Source organism: Halichoerus grypus, chromosome 1 (assembly GCF_964656455.1).
Source record: "Halichoerus grypus chromosome 1, mHalGry1.hap1.1, whole genome shotgun sequence".
NCBI classification, from domain to species: Eukaryota; Metazoa; Chordata; class Mammalia; order Carnivora; family Phocidae; genus Halichoerus; species Halichoerus grypus.
In genome coordinates, this window is record NC_135712.1 from 59,164,504 (window position 1) to 59,181,259 (window position 16,756).

Genomic DNA, 16,756 nt, shown 5'->3' on the forward strand with positions numbered 1-16,756 from the left:
CAGGAGTAACAGGTGACTAAGTTGCTGGGGGTATATATTTGCTTCTTATACACTTAAGGGTTAGAGGAATAAAGATGGGGCAAAGAAGCCTTGGATTCTTCGTTAAATTCTTGTGCACTTAAAAATTTTACCAGCATTACAGTGGGCATCTGTCACATCTATGCACTAACAGCCCTTCACAGTAAATTTACTGAAGTTCAGGATGATAACACTTCATAAATTATCCATAAATTGTATCTGGATTCTCTAGTCAATGAGAAATAGCTTCTGTATGTAAAAAGGGAAGTAGTGAGACTATTCAAGTTCCTTCTAAATGCAATTTGAATGACATCGACACATTATTCTATTATGTCTTTCATTTCAGTTGTTGAGGTGGTCCTGTTCAGGCTCTGCACTAGGCCTTTACGAAGACTGTCCATGTGATGTCTTTGGACAGCTACTCTGCCTGGTGCCCCCAGTTCTGAGGTCCTCTGACAGTCTAGGGGAGTCCTACCACCCTTACATGTAAATGAACAAACACAGGAGCTGTCTTCTTCATTGTCATCGATCCAGAGCCTGGGAGGTGACTGGCACTTTGTAGACATTAAAAACTTAATGGGGTTTAGGGTCTGAGAGTATTGGGTCTCTGTTAAGCAGGAGATGAAGATGCCTTGGTAGGAAAACCCTATGGCATTATGAAAAGCATATTGAAGGCATGTTATGAACCATATGGTTTAAACTGATACTACAAGTGGGAGCCACCATTCCTTTTTCCCTTAACATCCTCATCCTGAATTACTCTGGAGTTGAGTCTCCGAGAATAATGGGAATGGAGTCAGAGGGCCTTCTTAGTGAGAACTACAGTGCAGGGGTAGCAAGATTTGAAAGAAAGCCTGGGTCCCAATGTGGGACAATGTTTCGCTCAGGGTGAGGAATTTCCCTCACCAATGGCAGCCAGATTCTACAGAGAGGTAGAAGCACTGGCCGTGCCCTTATAATTCAGCATACAGTGAACAAAAGGAATGACCAAAAGGGCATGGGCCCACAACAGTACAAGGTCAGCCTGACAGTTTAATTAGAGGCTTGACAGAAGAGAGTGCGGTTATTCTGCAAGATGGTTTACTGGCTGAGATTTCAAGGACCCCTGGTGAGTTGACAATTATGAGATCTGTTCATTTTTTCTTCACTGTGATGAATCATGCCTCTGATGACAATTTTGTGTATGTGTAGAGTCATGTTTTATCAGCTTCTTTCTGAATTATTGCTTGTCACTCGGGGACCTCCCAACCACTTGGAGATTGCCAGGATGAAGTCAGATTTTAGCTGGGGAGGTAGAACATTCTGTTTAGGAGGAAGCAGTTGGTTATACCTGCTACTCAGGGAGGTCCTGGCTCCACGAGTCTTCTTCCTACCCCACGCCAGAGAACACAGCACAGTCTTTCTGAGCAGACCCTGGCCAGTGGCCCAATGGCCTGGCGGCTAAGGGTGGGCACAGGGAGCACGCTCTCCCCTCCTTCAGCAAGACAGGATCTTGAGGAAGGCTTTACGGAACTCGACATTGAAGGTGGTATAGATCACAGGGTTGAGGGCACTGTTCACGTAGCCCAGCCACGTGGTGGCACTGTAAAGCTCTGGGGACACGTGGCAGGCTCGGCAGTGGGTATTGAGAACGTGGGTCAAAAAGAAGGGCAGCCAGCAGACAATGAAGGCCCCTGGGTTGCAAAGGAAGAGAGAAACTGGGTCAGGGGTATGCTTACTCCTTTTGTTATAACATGAAAATGACTCATGTTTGTTTGCTTTGTGCCAGCCACCATGCTGGAATTTTACAGACCCATTTAATTTTTACACCAACCCTATGAAGTAGATGTGATGAGCCACTTCTTTTTTCTTTTTCTTTTTCTTTTTTTTTTTGGATGAGAAAGTTACATACTTACATCTTTGATTCATCTCCGGCCTTTGTTCCTAAATCAATTTTCTAGTTTGATATTTAGGTAGCTCTTTACTAGTCTTTTCTACTTCTCAGTTCAGTTCAAATATTTATTTAATGTCTAGCCGTGTGAGACATGATCCTAGGCACCGATAGGGAAGAAGACCTTAAAGACCTGGCAGTTCCTGCTGTTGAGATTACATCCAGATGTTCTCATAAAGTCCCTGAGGTATGAGAAAGTGAGGTTTGTCAGTGGCAGTGAACAGGATGAATTGCCTTCAGTAACTCTATATGCTATGTGTGACATCAATTTTTTTCTTTACTCAAATAAATTTTTTATTTTTTCTACTATAAAAATTAACCCTGATTTTGTACATCATGGAAAACTTGGTAAATATAGAGAAGTAGAAAGAAGAAAAATAACCACCCACCACTCAAAGACAATCACTTTTGACATCTTGGTGAATTAATTTTCATGTTTTTCTTTCTATTTGAAATAATCTAGATGTTATCACACCATATGACAGCAGTTTTTTGCATCCCTATTTTTTCACTTAATATTTTAGAATAAATAAGCCTTTATTAAATATCCAATATGTGCCAGACACTTTTGTTGAATTATTATCTTATTTATTATTTGATTTATCCATTATAATCTCATGTGATAGACAACAAACATAATGGATAAACACAGTTCAATTAGGTCACTTGCTCAATTTTGTATTTCATATTTTCAGCCCAGATCTGTTGAATTTTCCCCAGAATTAACATTGATATGCAAACTCTTCTCAATTGTATCGCAAACATTTATAAATATTACCGTTATTGGATTTCCATTTCTGACAAATGTGGTTCCTTAGTACCCTCTGCCAGCTCCACCAAACTCAACCTAACCCAACCAAATTCAACCCAACTCAACCCAACTCAACATGACCCAAACTCACCAAGCACAATGGCCAGCATCTGGGTTGCCTTCTTCTCCCGAAGTGGCACTCCACGAGGCTGCAAGGGCCCCAGCTTTAGAGATGTCGACAACCTGCCATTACTGAGTTTTCGAACCTCCAAGCTGAGCTTGGGTGCCATGGTGGGGCTGAGGGAGTTCCGAGTCCTCCCCTCCCTTTTCAACTCTCCTCCGGCTTCTTGGAAGCCTGATCGCCCCGAGGCAGTATCTTGGCAGATGCTGTAGTAGCGCTTCAGCTCCATGTGTGCCTGGCTAGGGGAGAGTGGCTGCAGGTGGGACAAGAGAGGGTCCTGACATTCCTGGGGATACTGTTTATCTTCTGAATGTTCCTGAAAAGGAAAGAGCATGCAAAGAAGTTAGAGGAAATCATCATTTTGTGAAACCTACTGAGGGCACATCTGAGAGTAGTGGGATCATGAAAAGTTAAGGTACATAAAATCTGCTTCTGACTTCACAACTAAAAAACACCTACCAGATATAGAACATTTGAGAATCACAGTAGTCCCTTGAGGAGGGTTGTATGGACTATAGCCTGGCCTTTTTGAGTTAGAATGAGCTGGATATACAGAGGAACATGTGAAACGACGCTACTAAGATGTAAATCACAAAATCTGGAATGTGGGAAACTCTGTAAGACAAATGACTCAGGTTTTTTCAACAAATAAATCACAACAACAACAACAATCCCATTTACCAGTTGCAAAGTATGGGTCTTATTTGAATTTTGATTCAAATAAACCAACTATGAAAAACTTACAAGACAATTGGGATAATGTGAACACTGATTGGATATTTAATGATATTAGGGAGTTATTTATTTGCTTAGGGTGATGTATTGCAGTTATACATTTTATAAAGAATCTTCCTTAGAGAGTCTTACAGAAATATTTTTGCTGAAATGTTATGATGTTTGGGATTTGCTTCATAAGAATCCAATGGGCATGGGTGAGTGTAGGCGGGGAGTGCAGATGAAATGAAGTAAGATCGGCCATGAGTTAATTGCATGAGTTAATTGGCCATGGGTTAATTGTCTTTCTACTTTTTTATTTTTGAAAATTTCCATAATAAAAAGTAGAGAGAAAGAAAGAAAGAAAGAAAGAAAAAAATAAAGAAAGGAAGGAAGGAAGGAAGAGAAAGAAAACCCAGGATTTTCACCTCAGCTTTCCTACTTATTTAGATGTATCCTTGGGCAAGTTAATTAAATGTCTTTGAGCCTCATTTGTAAAACAGAAAAGAAGTTGGGAAAAAATACGTTTAGGATGAGTAGACCCTGAGAGTATGTGGACGTTTCTGGTATTTGGTGGGGATGTGTGTGTGTTCAACATCTGAACTTCTTTCCATGTTTGAAGAATCGGACAATGGAAAGTGTCAATCTCGAGTAGCAGGGCAGGACCCCTTAGCTCCCATTACTGAAAGCCATAAAAGCCACATATTCACTCTCCGCACATCCCCACCAGTCATCTAGAGCTCTGGCACATAAACCAAGCCCAGCCCATTAGAGATTTGCACCTAAGACCTTGAACTGGAGCTGGTGAAGTAGGGAGACTTCAGAATTTGTCTAGCAGTGATGGCAGGCAGTGTCCAGTGTCCCAGGTCTTCCAACCTGATTCTTCCTTAGGCATGAATAGCATCGTCTGAAGTTATTCTCCAGCCTTCTCATTGAGTCTGAGCTACTTGGTATCCTTCCAGTAAATTCCTTTGTCTATATGTTAGTGTCAGCAACGAAGAATGCTCCCTACTCTCGCCTTAGTTCCAGGAATCACAGGGCTAGTGCACTGTACACACTCCGACACACTGCTGAATGAATCAGTGCAATGGACCTTTAAAACGATAGAGTGTTTTAAAAACTGTGCTCCACAGAGGTATTCACAGGGATTCCAGTATAATTTAAAAAATTTTGGTTTTCATTTTGATGGGGTTTTTAAATAATTAATATAAGCATATTATGTGAATGGCCATTTATAACCAAGATTATGATTGTGCTGGCATCTAGTAATCTTCTAAAAGTGATGATATTTAACATCAAATGCATTATTTCGGAAACTAAGGGACTGGGGACAAATTCTTGACTGTCCTTATGAAATCTCAGGTTTGAGAACATTGATCTAGCATAACTTGTCTCTGTTTTACAGATGTGGAAATTCAGTCCTAAAGAAGAAAAGTGATCCTTCCCAGATCATATATCGGTGAGTGTATTTTTCAGCTCTCTGCAGACCCTCATCACTACCTCCATGACTGGCTTGAAGAAACTCTGGATTCGTCTGGGCTGGGCCGGCAGAGCCCTCCACTCCCAGAATGCAGGACAGACCGATTTCTCCAAACTCCTGGCAACGCCAGCCTCTTGCCTCCCTATTCTCTCTTTAGTAGTCTCTTCTTTTCTCCTTTTGGCCTTGGAGCCTCCTCACACCTTAGATCGGCTATAGGCAACTTGAAAATTCTTACCTATTAAAAGATTATTTACAGTGAGAATCTCTAACTGCCACACGAGGCCTGTCTAAAAAGTGGTTAATTAGCTGTACAGAGACGGCACAAAGCTCAGACCTTCATCATCATGAGTTCTTAAAATTTTATTCCTAATATTTACTTGGAGTTCAGGCAGAGGAATAGTGATCTTCTAACACCTCCATTCTTCACTCAGCTTGCTTGAGGAGGCAGGGCTGGCTTGAATTGAAAGGACAAGGATAAAGGTGACCATGAAATTGTCTTAGTTTTCCCCCATATGCAGTGGGAAATAGGACACTCGAAAGTCTCACATTAGCCTCTCTTCTCTGCTTTTCTTGGCTCTGCCCATGTGTGTTTCATTGACACCCTGTTCCCTCTAGGCAGGTGACTCTGGAGGGCATCCTCATACCATGTCCAAGGGTCACAGGCTCCAGTCATTGGGATCTAGCTCAATAGTGATATGCTTTCTGCATATCACTTGGTGATTCCTATTCTAAAGCTCAAATCAGGATCTCATATCTGTTATATACAAAAGATACTAGTAAGGGATCGGGGCCATTGCGTTTTGGGGTGGAAGTGGAAGCAAGTCAAGTCAGGGTGTTGAGAAAAGGTATCTTCTTTTTTCCCTCTAATCAAAGACATGGCTTACTTACCATTTGCCCCGTGGCATCTGATGGAAATCTGTCCCTTATTGGAAACTGCTGAATGGGGTGCAGCCTCAGACAGGAAGACTAGGGTGGGTTGAAGGAGAAATGGTTGTAGGTTAAGGTCTACATGGATGAACCATATAGATGCCAATGTTTTGAATATCCTCAAGGTTTGTTCATATCCTCAGCTTCAGGTCCTTACCTCCTCTTTCACGGGAACAAATATTCTTGTTCTACCCAAACTGTGGGACTTCAACTTTGAGAGACTGACTCTCACTCAGGTCATTATAGGTTAATCTAGCCATCCAAATTGGACCTGCCTTCAAGATCAAATTCAGTTCTTACTCTGTCTGTGAAGCCTTTTCCTGAGCATATTGACCTCTTCTCTCATAGCCTCCTCGGCACTTCTATTTTGGTGCTTAATTGCCTTCATCTCATTTCGCAAACATCCCGGGGCTGTTAGTTAACTTCGGGTAGAGGGTTGCTTTATCTGCTTGTCTAGATTCTAAGCTCCATGAAGGCAGAGGCTGTATAATATTCCTGCTGTCCCTTCCCTAGAAGATTGCAAGCATGTACCAGACACTGGGATGAGCAGACTTTCCAGCCCAAGCAAAGGGAAGATCAGTGCTGAGGCAGCTCTCCTTTTCAGAGCATCAAAAAGCCCAATAATACACATCATCAGCTTTCCATTTCACAAGCTGGTCAGCACCTTGACACAGGGGCAGATATACTAAGGAAAAAAGCTTTCCATGGATCCCAGTGATTCTTGGAATAAGTGGTCTGCTCAAAAACCAATCCTCGGGACCTACCAGCAGTGCACGGTACAAAGGCCACCTTACAACAGCAGATCTAGTGTGACGTTTGTGCCATTGGCCATATGGGGGCAATAGAAAACTTTGATGGAAAGCAGAAGAAGTCCAGAAACTATCCTATCACGTTGCTAAGCAATGTGAACTCTAGGGAAGACTCACAATGCCCTTTTTGGATTCGATTTCCTACTCTAAAGCGTAGCCAATACCAGCAGATTAGAAGGTGGGTGTGAGATGTTTCTCTCCAGTGGGGCAGCACGAGCAAAAGCAAGCGCTGCTGGACACAAGGCTGGGAAGCTACAGGGCTGGGCACTGTTCTCCCTCTGCCCCCCCCCGGGGTGCTTACTTGTTGAGGGAAGCCAGGTCTGACACTGATGCACTGACTGTTCTGTCGAGTGAGGATCCGTTTCCGTCTCCTCTGTCTCAACACCACGTAGATCCTGGCGTAGACGAGGACAGTCACTCCAAAGGGCAGGTAGAAGGACACCACTGAAGAGTAGATGACAAAGTCAGGGTTGGAGATGGAGCAGACAGTGGGGTCTCCTGTGAGTGAGAGGAAAGGAGAAAGCAAAGCAGTTTGCCAATATGAGACATCGGTGGGGAGCACACAATGTGGCCGCATACATGTGTGGTGTCTCCACCATTTAAGCCACACGGGGCTTTGGGAAGTAGGGGCTCCGGGCCCACCTCCCGTCTCACTGCCTCTCAGTTCACATGCTGCCTCATTGGTGGAGGCTTCCACCAGCTCCTTAGTCAGAAGTAACTCTTCCTTCCTCTGTGCCCCCCAGCCCTTGCCTTGCCTCTTCGGTGTTGTTAGCACACGCGGCTGCTTGTGAAGTTGTGGGGATGGGAGAGGTTATGTTGTCAGTTCCCTGAGGGGAGGAGGTCCAATTCATCTTGGTGTTGCTCACAGTTCCCTTAAAAAGAAAATTACCCAGGGATTCCCTGCCCGACACTGCTCGGGCTGCAAACATGTCTGCCCTTGAAGGGCTCGGTCTGCACGGACAGGCGATCTTCCTGAAGGCCGTGTTAAGTCACAGAGGATTGTGGCCCGGGAGGCTGCGGGGAGTGTCACAGAGCAACAGGCCAGAGGCTCCTGGGGGCGAGGCAGCCCCCAGAAAAGGGCCTGCTGGTGCGGAGGCACTAAGGGGTTGTTGAAGGCAAAGAGAGGGAGGCTTCTTTGCTGAGAACGCCAAGCCTCCGATGTGAATCTGAGGTACAGGGCAGGTGGTGGCTGAATGCAGGCAATTCTGTTTCTTGGGGAATCTCAGGACCCATCAGGGGTAGGATGGGGAGCGGGCTGTTAAGGATATTGTCACTGTGGACAATGTGAAATGAGGAGCAGCTTTGTCCCTGCTCTATGTCCTGAAATGCACCTGTCGCTGCACTTTAGAGAGTCCCTGTGGTTTTGCTGTTTTTGCTAGCAGATGTTGAAATTCCTCCAATGCCCAGAATAGGGCCTGCAACTCGCCTCATCTGGAAGAGAAAAGGGAAGAAAACTAATATCTTCCAGATGTTGTGCCAAGGCCTTTACACACATCATCTTACCTAACCACTGTGGCGACATTATGGGACGTAGGAGTCATCACTGACTCTGTCCTCAGGCGAACAGACTCAGGCTCAGAGAGGTTCAGTCAGTGGCCCAGCATCCCATAGCCTGAAAGGGGCAGAGCCTGGATAAGTTTCTCCGGTCACTCTGACCTTACAACCAGTGTTCTGTCTGTGATTTTGACTTGCCTCCCTCTACACTTTGGCTGCCCCCCCTCCCCCGGGAATGGCAAATTTACACTTCGCCCCGCACTGGTAGCAACTGCTGTTGGGATACCCAACCAATTTTTATAAAGGGTAGGGGATTCTCAACAACCCCAAATCTGGCCTCCGAAGGTAGAGTCACAGGTGTGAGCTAGTGGGGAGAGGGCTGTAGCCAGCCATCTGGGCCCCTCATTCTGCCTTCCGGTCTTCTGAGCTAGGCAGAGGCCAGGCCTGGGGTGGGAGACCCAGGTCTGCCATTTGCTAACTGTGAACTCGGGCACATTGCTTAACTATGCCAGGCCTCAGCTTCATTATCGGAAAAGAAGGATAAAAATAAGGTCTCATGAGACTAAATGAGGATAAATGGTAGCTATTATTATTACTATTTATTCTTTACTATTATTATTTATTATATACCTCCTCTGAGCTGTTTGAACTTAAAAGGCAAGGTATCATTTGGAGTGGAAACCTGTAGAGAGACTTATAAAGAACAATATCTGTGGGGGAGGGATGGGAGCAACAGCTCATAATTAAAACAAAAAGTGTACTCAGTTCTCAGCGAGGCCTTTTAATGATAGCACTGACACGAGGATCTTTAGGAGCTGCTCCCAAAGTTTTTGATTCTCTTGGGAGGAGGGTAAAATTCAGGAAAAATTAATGTCCTCTCACCAAGTCTGTGTCAACATCCTTTAGAAAATGGCTTATAAAACTTCGAGCAGTGGTCACCAAATGGGCATTTTCTGGTGTTCTGGGGGAGACGGGGTTGGAGGTAGGATAGGGGAGCTGCTGCTGGTCTTTCTGAATCTATAAGGAGTCATGTGGGCAGCGATCAGCCCTCTTCCTGAAATCAGCTCCCCTGTTGTCAGCATCTGACCACGATTTAAACACCTCCTGTGAGGAGATGCCTGAGCACCTGGGCTAGTGAGAAGGGGGCCAGGACGGGGGCAGGGATAGATACCGTCCCGCTATTTGTCTGGTTACCATTGCTGGTGTGCGGGGTATGCCCCATTCATCCCTCCAGATATACCTTCTACCCTTTTCTACTCTCCTCTGGGTTCTGGGAAGCCGACCTCTAGATTTTATATACTAACTCCGACTTTTTTTTTCAAGTTTTTATTTAAATTCCAGTTAGTTAAGGTGCAGTGTAATATTAGTTTCAGGTGAAGAATTTAGTGATTCATCGCTGACAATATGACGACACCCAGTGCTCATTGCAACAAGGGCACTCCTTCATAGTAGGGTATTAACTCCTACTTTTAAAAAGCCAGGAGCAAAAGTGGGTGTGGTATGCTTCTATTTGTGTAAAAAGTGGAAACACGTGTGTGTGTGTACGTGTGTGTGTGTGTATACATACTTGTTTCAAGCATTATCTTTAAGATGATTAGTGTTTGCTTCTGGGCAGGGTCACAGGGCAGCTAACGGTCTAGGGTAGAAGGGAGGCCTACATATATGTATGCCTATGTAACCCCTTATACCTTGTGTTTTATGGGCAAGTATTTATTTTTCCATTAAAATATTGAAAGCATACACACGAGAGAGTGAAGAGAGAACACAGAGCTATTTCAGAGTTGCTGGCCACCAAAGGCCCTCCATGTACGATCACTGAGCCCGCACAGTCATCCCTTTCTGCCTCTCTTATCTGACTAAACTGCTGCCCGTCCTTAGATTGAGCTCTGCGGCCTCTCCCACAATTTCTCCAGGCTGCGAAGTCCTGTGAGGCCTGTCAACGGGTAAAGTGACCCTGGAGGCTGGTGGCCAGTGAATGAGGCCCTGCCCGGCTCCCACTGGGTCTGGTCTGCGTATGTGTTTTTGGAAGCAATTCTGGAAGCTTCTCTCTGCTGAGTTCCAGATGAGGTGGTGAGGGCAGTGAGCACCCCTCCACCCCGCCCCCCGGAGATGAACTGCCTTGTCATGATTATTTAACCAAGACAGTACTGTGCTATTAGTATAGTAGTTATTGGATGAATATGAGAGTGACAAATACATGAGTGAAGTGGACAAATGAGCCTTTTACATCAGCACATAAGCAGTCGCTGGCTGGAAGATAATGGGGAAAACCAGAGGGTTACGCCTCATTCTCTGAGATCGAGGATGTTTACCCCAACTAATCTTAACATTTAAGGAAGAAAGGATGATAAGAAGAACTCATCGACTTACTCATTCAACAAAAGTTTATGGAGAAACTACTCTGTTCCAGGCACCATTATGGGCGACAAAAACACTAAATAGCTCCACAAAGGGGTGGAAGAGGCTTTTGTGGGCTAGCCTGGGAACTTGAGTCCCACAGTGATGTGAAGGGCAAGGCCAAAAGCAGGTTGACTTGACAGGTTCATGAACTTAAAGCTCATGGAAGGATTTGTCTTCACCTCGTTCCCAAAGACAGGAGAGCCTGATGCACCTGAAGTCAGGATGAGCCTGTTATTCTTTTAACTATGTGTTTCTCAACCAGGCTTCCACTGGCTCCAGTGTTCTGAAAGCCAGGTGAGGGATTCTATGGCTCAAATCTAGATAGTATCTTCCATTTCCTTGTTTCAAAGGAAAATTAAGACTATTTAGTCTTGTACCTGTGAAATAAGAGTATTGGGTTGTCCATTCAGGGATTCTTAGCGTTTCCTCTAGTACCAGTACTGCGTGCTGTCAGCGATGGGGTATTTAGCTTGACTGCTGGGCCCCTGCTGGGAGCTGCCAGGCCCCCCCAACCTTGGAACTCTCTGTGACCGAAGATCCGGCCTTACGTGCATATCCACAAATGCATGTTGCATCTCGGACAATAAGAACAACGCCAAGATGAAGGAAACTGAAGTTCAACATTTTTCTGCCTTAAGTCATCTGACAATTCGCAATCCCATATGGCAGCTGGTTTCATTAAAAAGAGCTCTGCCAGAAAGTTCCTTTGTGTTGCACTGCTTAGTGAAAATCCAGCCCCTTCCACTCTCGGGTGTCATTGGTGGTACCCTGCCCTTTCCTCCTCTACTTTTCACAGGGTGAGTAGAAACAAATGGCTGAGAGGAGTCATTTATATCGGGCTTTCGAATGAACTTGGGAGCTTCCTTATAGATGGAAGAGCTGCTAAGGAACCCACATCCATCAAGATAATGAAGCTGTACTGTGAAGGTCAGACAGAGGCAGAGAAGGACAGCCGGGCTGCCTCGCCTTGAGTTCTGCTCACTAATTCCCTGAACTGTGTTCTAGGACGAGGTGACTGGCCTCCACAACCACCAGCAGAACTGCTGCTACTCAGATTTTCTTTGGAGCCGGTGCAGAGTTAAATTTGGACACACAGAACCCTTTTCTAACACACAGTAATCACAACAAGAGTGGTAGCTAATATCCACTGGGCCTTTACAACGGACCTGACACTTGGATGCTATATATGAATAAATGGAGGGCTTACTATAGTCTTATTAATAAACTTAAAAGTAAGAGAGAGAGAGAGGTCCCTGGCAGGTTCAGTCAGAGGAATATGATCTTGGGGTGGTGAGTTCAAGCCCCACGTTGGGTGTAGAGATTACTGCAATAAATGAATAAATAAATGGACGACTTAAAAAAAGTTGCAATAGAATAAATCATGTACTTCTTTAAAGTAAGAGAGATTGAAAGAGATGAGAGAGAAGCGAGCATTTTTGCCTTCTCAATGTTATATTTGAAAATCCTTTTGGAGAGACAGTTTTCTGAGTTTTGTTTCTGGAATAATAATGATCTCACTGGTGGCAACACCACTGCAATTAGCTCATCATTCATCTTCACTTTAGATGTTGACATTAACTGGGAACTCGGTCTACTGTCAGATGTTGAGACCGTTTTTAACTGTTACTAGGGTGTGTGTGTGTGTGTGTGCGCGCGCGTGAGAGAGAGAATGAGTAGAACAGCCCGCCCCCCCCGCCCTGCCCACCTCCCAGAATGAGTAAGAGGAGCCACTCTGTGGACTGAACGTTGGTGGGGGTTTGCTGCTGACCAGGGGTAAGCAGTGCCGGGGTCTGCCAGTGGTACTGAGTTCCCATACTACACATTCCAACTTAGAATAATGTATTTTTGTGTAGAAACCTAAGATATAGAAGGTAGCTTAGTTAGCAGATGAATCCAAAAAGTATATTTAACACTCATCAAAAATAGTATTTTAATGCCAGGCAGCCTCTCAGAGTTGTGTTAGGGAATGTTGCTTCGGGGAGTATGTGTGTGTCCACAGCCATGTTTGTGTGTATAAAGTGTCGTTCAATGAAAACAACAAAGTAACGAATGGTAAAGAGTAATGCAAACATGATAGTAACATCATATTTTAGGAACACCCTGAGTTAACCAGGCAAATATTGGTTGGATGACTCAACATGACATTGACTTAACCTTCAATGTAGCTGACAAAGAAACCTGACCTTGAGCGTATGGTGTGTGTTTGGCCGGTCTACATATGTTACTCCAATTTAATCCTCACTTAATTATAAAAAAGCTCTATGAAGCAAGTACAGTGGAATTATATCATATGTAGTGTCAGATTCTAAAGTCAGCGATTAAAGTGAACATTATCTAGCGCTGAAATTTGCTTTGAAAAATCTCCTGAATCACATACGAAGATATACATGGTTTTATTACAGCCCCGGAGAGTAGTGAGTAAAGACATATGATACATACATTACTATGTCATATAAAGAGTTCAAACACAACATGCAGTTGTAGAAATGAAGTTGCTGGGCTTATGTGCAGGGGAGCCATATGAAAAAATAAATGCTGGAAACTTTCCAACTAAATATATGGAATCAGTCTATATATTTAAATTTGCTCAAGTGTATGCTTCAGTGTATTATTATCCCAAATTTATCAATAAGAAAACTTAGAAAAGCTAAGTAGCTTGTTCAAGGAGCACAGCTGGTAAGTAGCAGAACTGAAGTTTGAATGTAGGTTTTTCTGACTCCAGAGCCTCTATCTGTCTTCCTAAATGTGTTTTGACTTTTAAATCACTGGCTAGCAAATGACTCTTTGATGACTATTCATAAGTTAGGATTTGCCTGTATTTATATGCAATGTGTTACCTATAATATCTGTATACGTATAAATACACAGCTATGTGACTTGTACATATACACCAGAAACTAATGAACCTGGAAGATAGTAGGAATTAAACAAATCCAGATGAACACTAGAACCTGACTCAGTTAGTTCTCAGCAAATACTCAGTGTTTATTGTCAATACCTGTAACTTTATTATATGTGCTAGAGGTTTCATTCAACACATGAAATCCCTGAGGCTGAAAGATGTATATGGAATAGCCAAAGAAGGCATTGATCCATATGAGGTGTAAATTTGGATCGGTGTCTTACGTCTAAAAACCAAACATCTCAGATATTCACATTGTTAATCCATATGTCCATCCATCCACCCATCTGTCCGTCCATCCCTCCGATAGAAGATGTACCATGTGCCAACCATCATGGCCAGAATTTTTGTATATTAAGATATGAAAATATACTCTCCAATAATTTAGGGATCTATACTAATTCCCAAACACCAGAAATGATTTTTGTTTAGTAAAAAATTAGAAATATATATCCCATTTGAGGGCCTTCATAGTGTTATTTTGCCTTGGAAGTCCATTATGAATTGTCATCTTTTCATTAGCAAATCTCACCTGAATTATTAATATAGTTTAATTTTTTAACTGATACATCGCTTCCCATGAATACAATGACATTTCTTTCAAAATAAAGATAGGCCAGAATTTTCACTAACTGGGGAAGAACTTTATGTGCCAATAATTGATGATGAGGTTCTGCTTTGTACTTGAATCAAAACCCAAAGCTCTGCAGCCTATGGCATCCTTATTTGATTCTGAAGTCTGCTGATCAGGGTCAGAAACTTCCGGGCTCAGCGCCACTCCCAGCCACTCAGGTGTGCTGTGAATCACATGGGTGTCGTGAGAGGGGCCATCATTGTTACCTGTGGTGTTGAAGCCAAAGAGGAGAGGGCAGGACACGGCAAAGGCCAGTACCCAGACGGCTGTAATCATGAGGGCCACGCGCCGACAGGAGCTCTGTCCGGTGCCATGTTGGTAGTGAACTGGCATGACCACCGCGGTGTACCTGTGAAAGGAAGCGGGGAGGGATGGCCATGATGAGAAGGGGTGGGGGAATCTTTCCAAAAGTGGACAGATGTTCCTAGAGAACTAATCTAGGTGATCCATGTGGCAGGAGCAAAAGAGTTTGGTTGGAGAAAGAGAGAAAGGGTATTTGAGTGAAAATGTAGAAAGGCTGAGCTAAGAGAGATGAAGAACTCCCTGAGCAGGGAAAGGGGGAAAGAAGAATAAAGTTAGTAAAGTAATGGACTGGGCCGCCGGCGGGGTCCTCCCAGCACACCCGAAACTTGTACTCGCATACCCGAACCCCCAAGACTCTGGGGGCTGGTCTGTGTGCCTTTAGTTCTCCCACGGTTTTTCAGACAATGATAGAACTGTGCCCAAAGAGGATGTCTACCCCTGCTTGTATCCTAATATAAATTCTAACCCTCCTAGTGACAACTATTCCAAGTGGTGGAGATTTTAAAAATAGAGGTGAGTAATATCTAGTGAAGGCTTATTTCAAAATCCAGTTTTCATGCTCTCTTAGTCCATTCAGGCAGCTCTATCAAAAATAGCAGAGACTCGGTGGCTTACACAACAAACATTTATTTCTCACAGTTCAGAAGGCTGCGAGGTCCAAGATCAAGACACTGGCAGATTCAACGTCTGGTGAGGCCCCACTTCCTTGTTCGTAGAGGACTATTTTCTCACTGTGTCTTCACATGACAGAAGGGGCTGGGGTCTCCTTTCTAAGGGCACTGATCTCATTCGTGAGGGCTCCACCCTCATAACCTTATTATCACCCAAAGGTCCCACCTCTTAATACCATCACTTTGGCGGGTAGAATATCAACATACGAACTTGGGGGAGCCACAAACTTTTGGTCTACAGCACGTGCTTTTGCATGGTCAACACACAGTTCTTTGTGTTACTGGACGTCGTCTTTTCCGTGGCAACTCCTCTCACACATTTCTAGCTACTGAGCCCAAAAGATAGCTGAGCCTGTACACTTACTTATGATGTCTTCCCCATTTATCAGGGCATCTCTTTCCTACCAGCTGCTCTCTGTGATGGCCACAGCCTCTTGGCTGGTTCCCGCTGCCAGGCTCTAAAAGTAGATTTCATCATGTCCTCCCCATCCTGGATTCCCCAGATGGAAACTGCTTGAGAAAGGCCGAATTCTAAGACGGCCTCCAAGATGCCTGCCCTGTACGATCCCCCACACTGAATGGAGGCTGAACTTGAGAATACCATGTGATGTCACTGCTGTGATTAGATCACTAATCAATAGACTGAGTTAATCAAAAGGGTGGGCCTGGCTTAACCAGGTAAGCCCTTAAAAGGGACTGGGCAAGTTCAATAACGAGAAACTGCAATGCCTCATGGCTGGAGAGACATAGATCCCATACGGTTTGTTACTTGATGACTCAAATCATGTTGTAGACTTGGTATTCCTCAGCGGTCCTTGCACCAGGCAAGTAGTAAAAAGCTGTTGATTGCTTGCCTTGTGGCCAGTGTCTCTCCTGTGTGCCCCTCACCCTCTCAAGGCCACTGTCAAGTCTCTGAGGCCCGGTGGGGACGAGGGCTTCCTCAAGACAGCAGGCATTGAAGGGTGGTTTCTATCTGAGAGCACTTTGGATTCCCAGAATGTTCCCCAATTAATTTGAGTCTATTAATTACCTGAGAGGGAGGGGGTGGGTTGGGGGGGGGGTCCTGTTAAAATACAGATTCCCAGGCCACGCCCCTGGCTATTCTGATTAAGTACTTCCAGAGTGGAACCCAGAAATGTGCATTTTGAACAAGCCAGGGCATCTTACAATCGGGCAAATTTGAGAAAAATTTCTGCCTTAAGGGAAATTTCAGTCAGAAATTCTTGTTAACTTGGGTAACAAGTGAGAGATGAAACTACATTGATCACTGTTACGATTCATTTTTTTTCGTATTGTTTCCCCGAACACGATTAAACTCTTGGAATAAACGAGGCCCCCGAATTCGCCCGCAAGCTGGATTTTCCCCGCCAGGGAGCCAGCCGCGGGGTCGGAGACGCAGGTGCCGTTCCGGAACTAGCCAGCAGAGGGCGCCCTAATGCAGCGAGAGCCGCCGGCGCGGCCGGGTGAGAAGTTCACGCTCACCTGCTGGCTCCCCGGGCCTCGTGGGGAGGCAGGGCGGGAAGGCTCGGCCCGGCGGGGTCC

General features: G+C 44.6%; 1 protein-coding gene across 1 annotated transcript in view; it reads right to left on the minus strand.

Annotated features, from left to right (window-relative positions):
- Nucleotides 1-1,359: 1,359 nt before the first annotated feature.
- DRD3 (dopamine receptor D3) overlaps nt 1,360-16,756 on the minus strand; it is a 31,596-nt gene continuing 16,199 nt past the window's right edge. Inside the window, exons 3-7 of the mRNA XM_036107138.2 lie at nt 14,447-14,589; nt 7,112-7,308; nt 5,963-6,040; nt 2,851-3,196; nt 1,360-1,691 (exon numbers count right to left, since the gene is read on the minus strand). Of these exons, the coding sequence (XP_035963031.1) occupies nt 1,495-1,691; nt 2,851-3,196; nt 5,963-6,040; nt 7,112-7,308; nt 14,447-14,589 (961 nt within the window). The 3' untranslated portion in view covers nt 1,360-1,494. The remainder of the gene's footprint in view (nt 1,692-2,850; nt 3,197-5,962; nt 6,041-7,111; nt 7,309-14,446; nt 14,590-16,756) is intronic.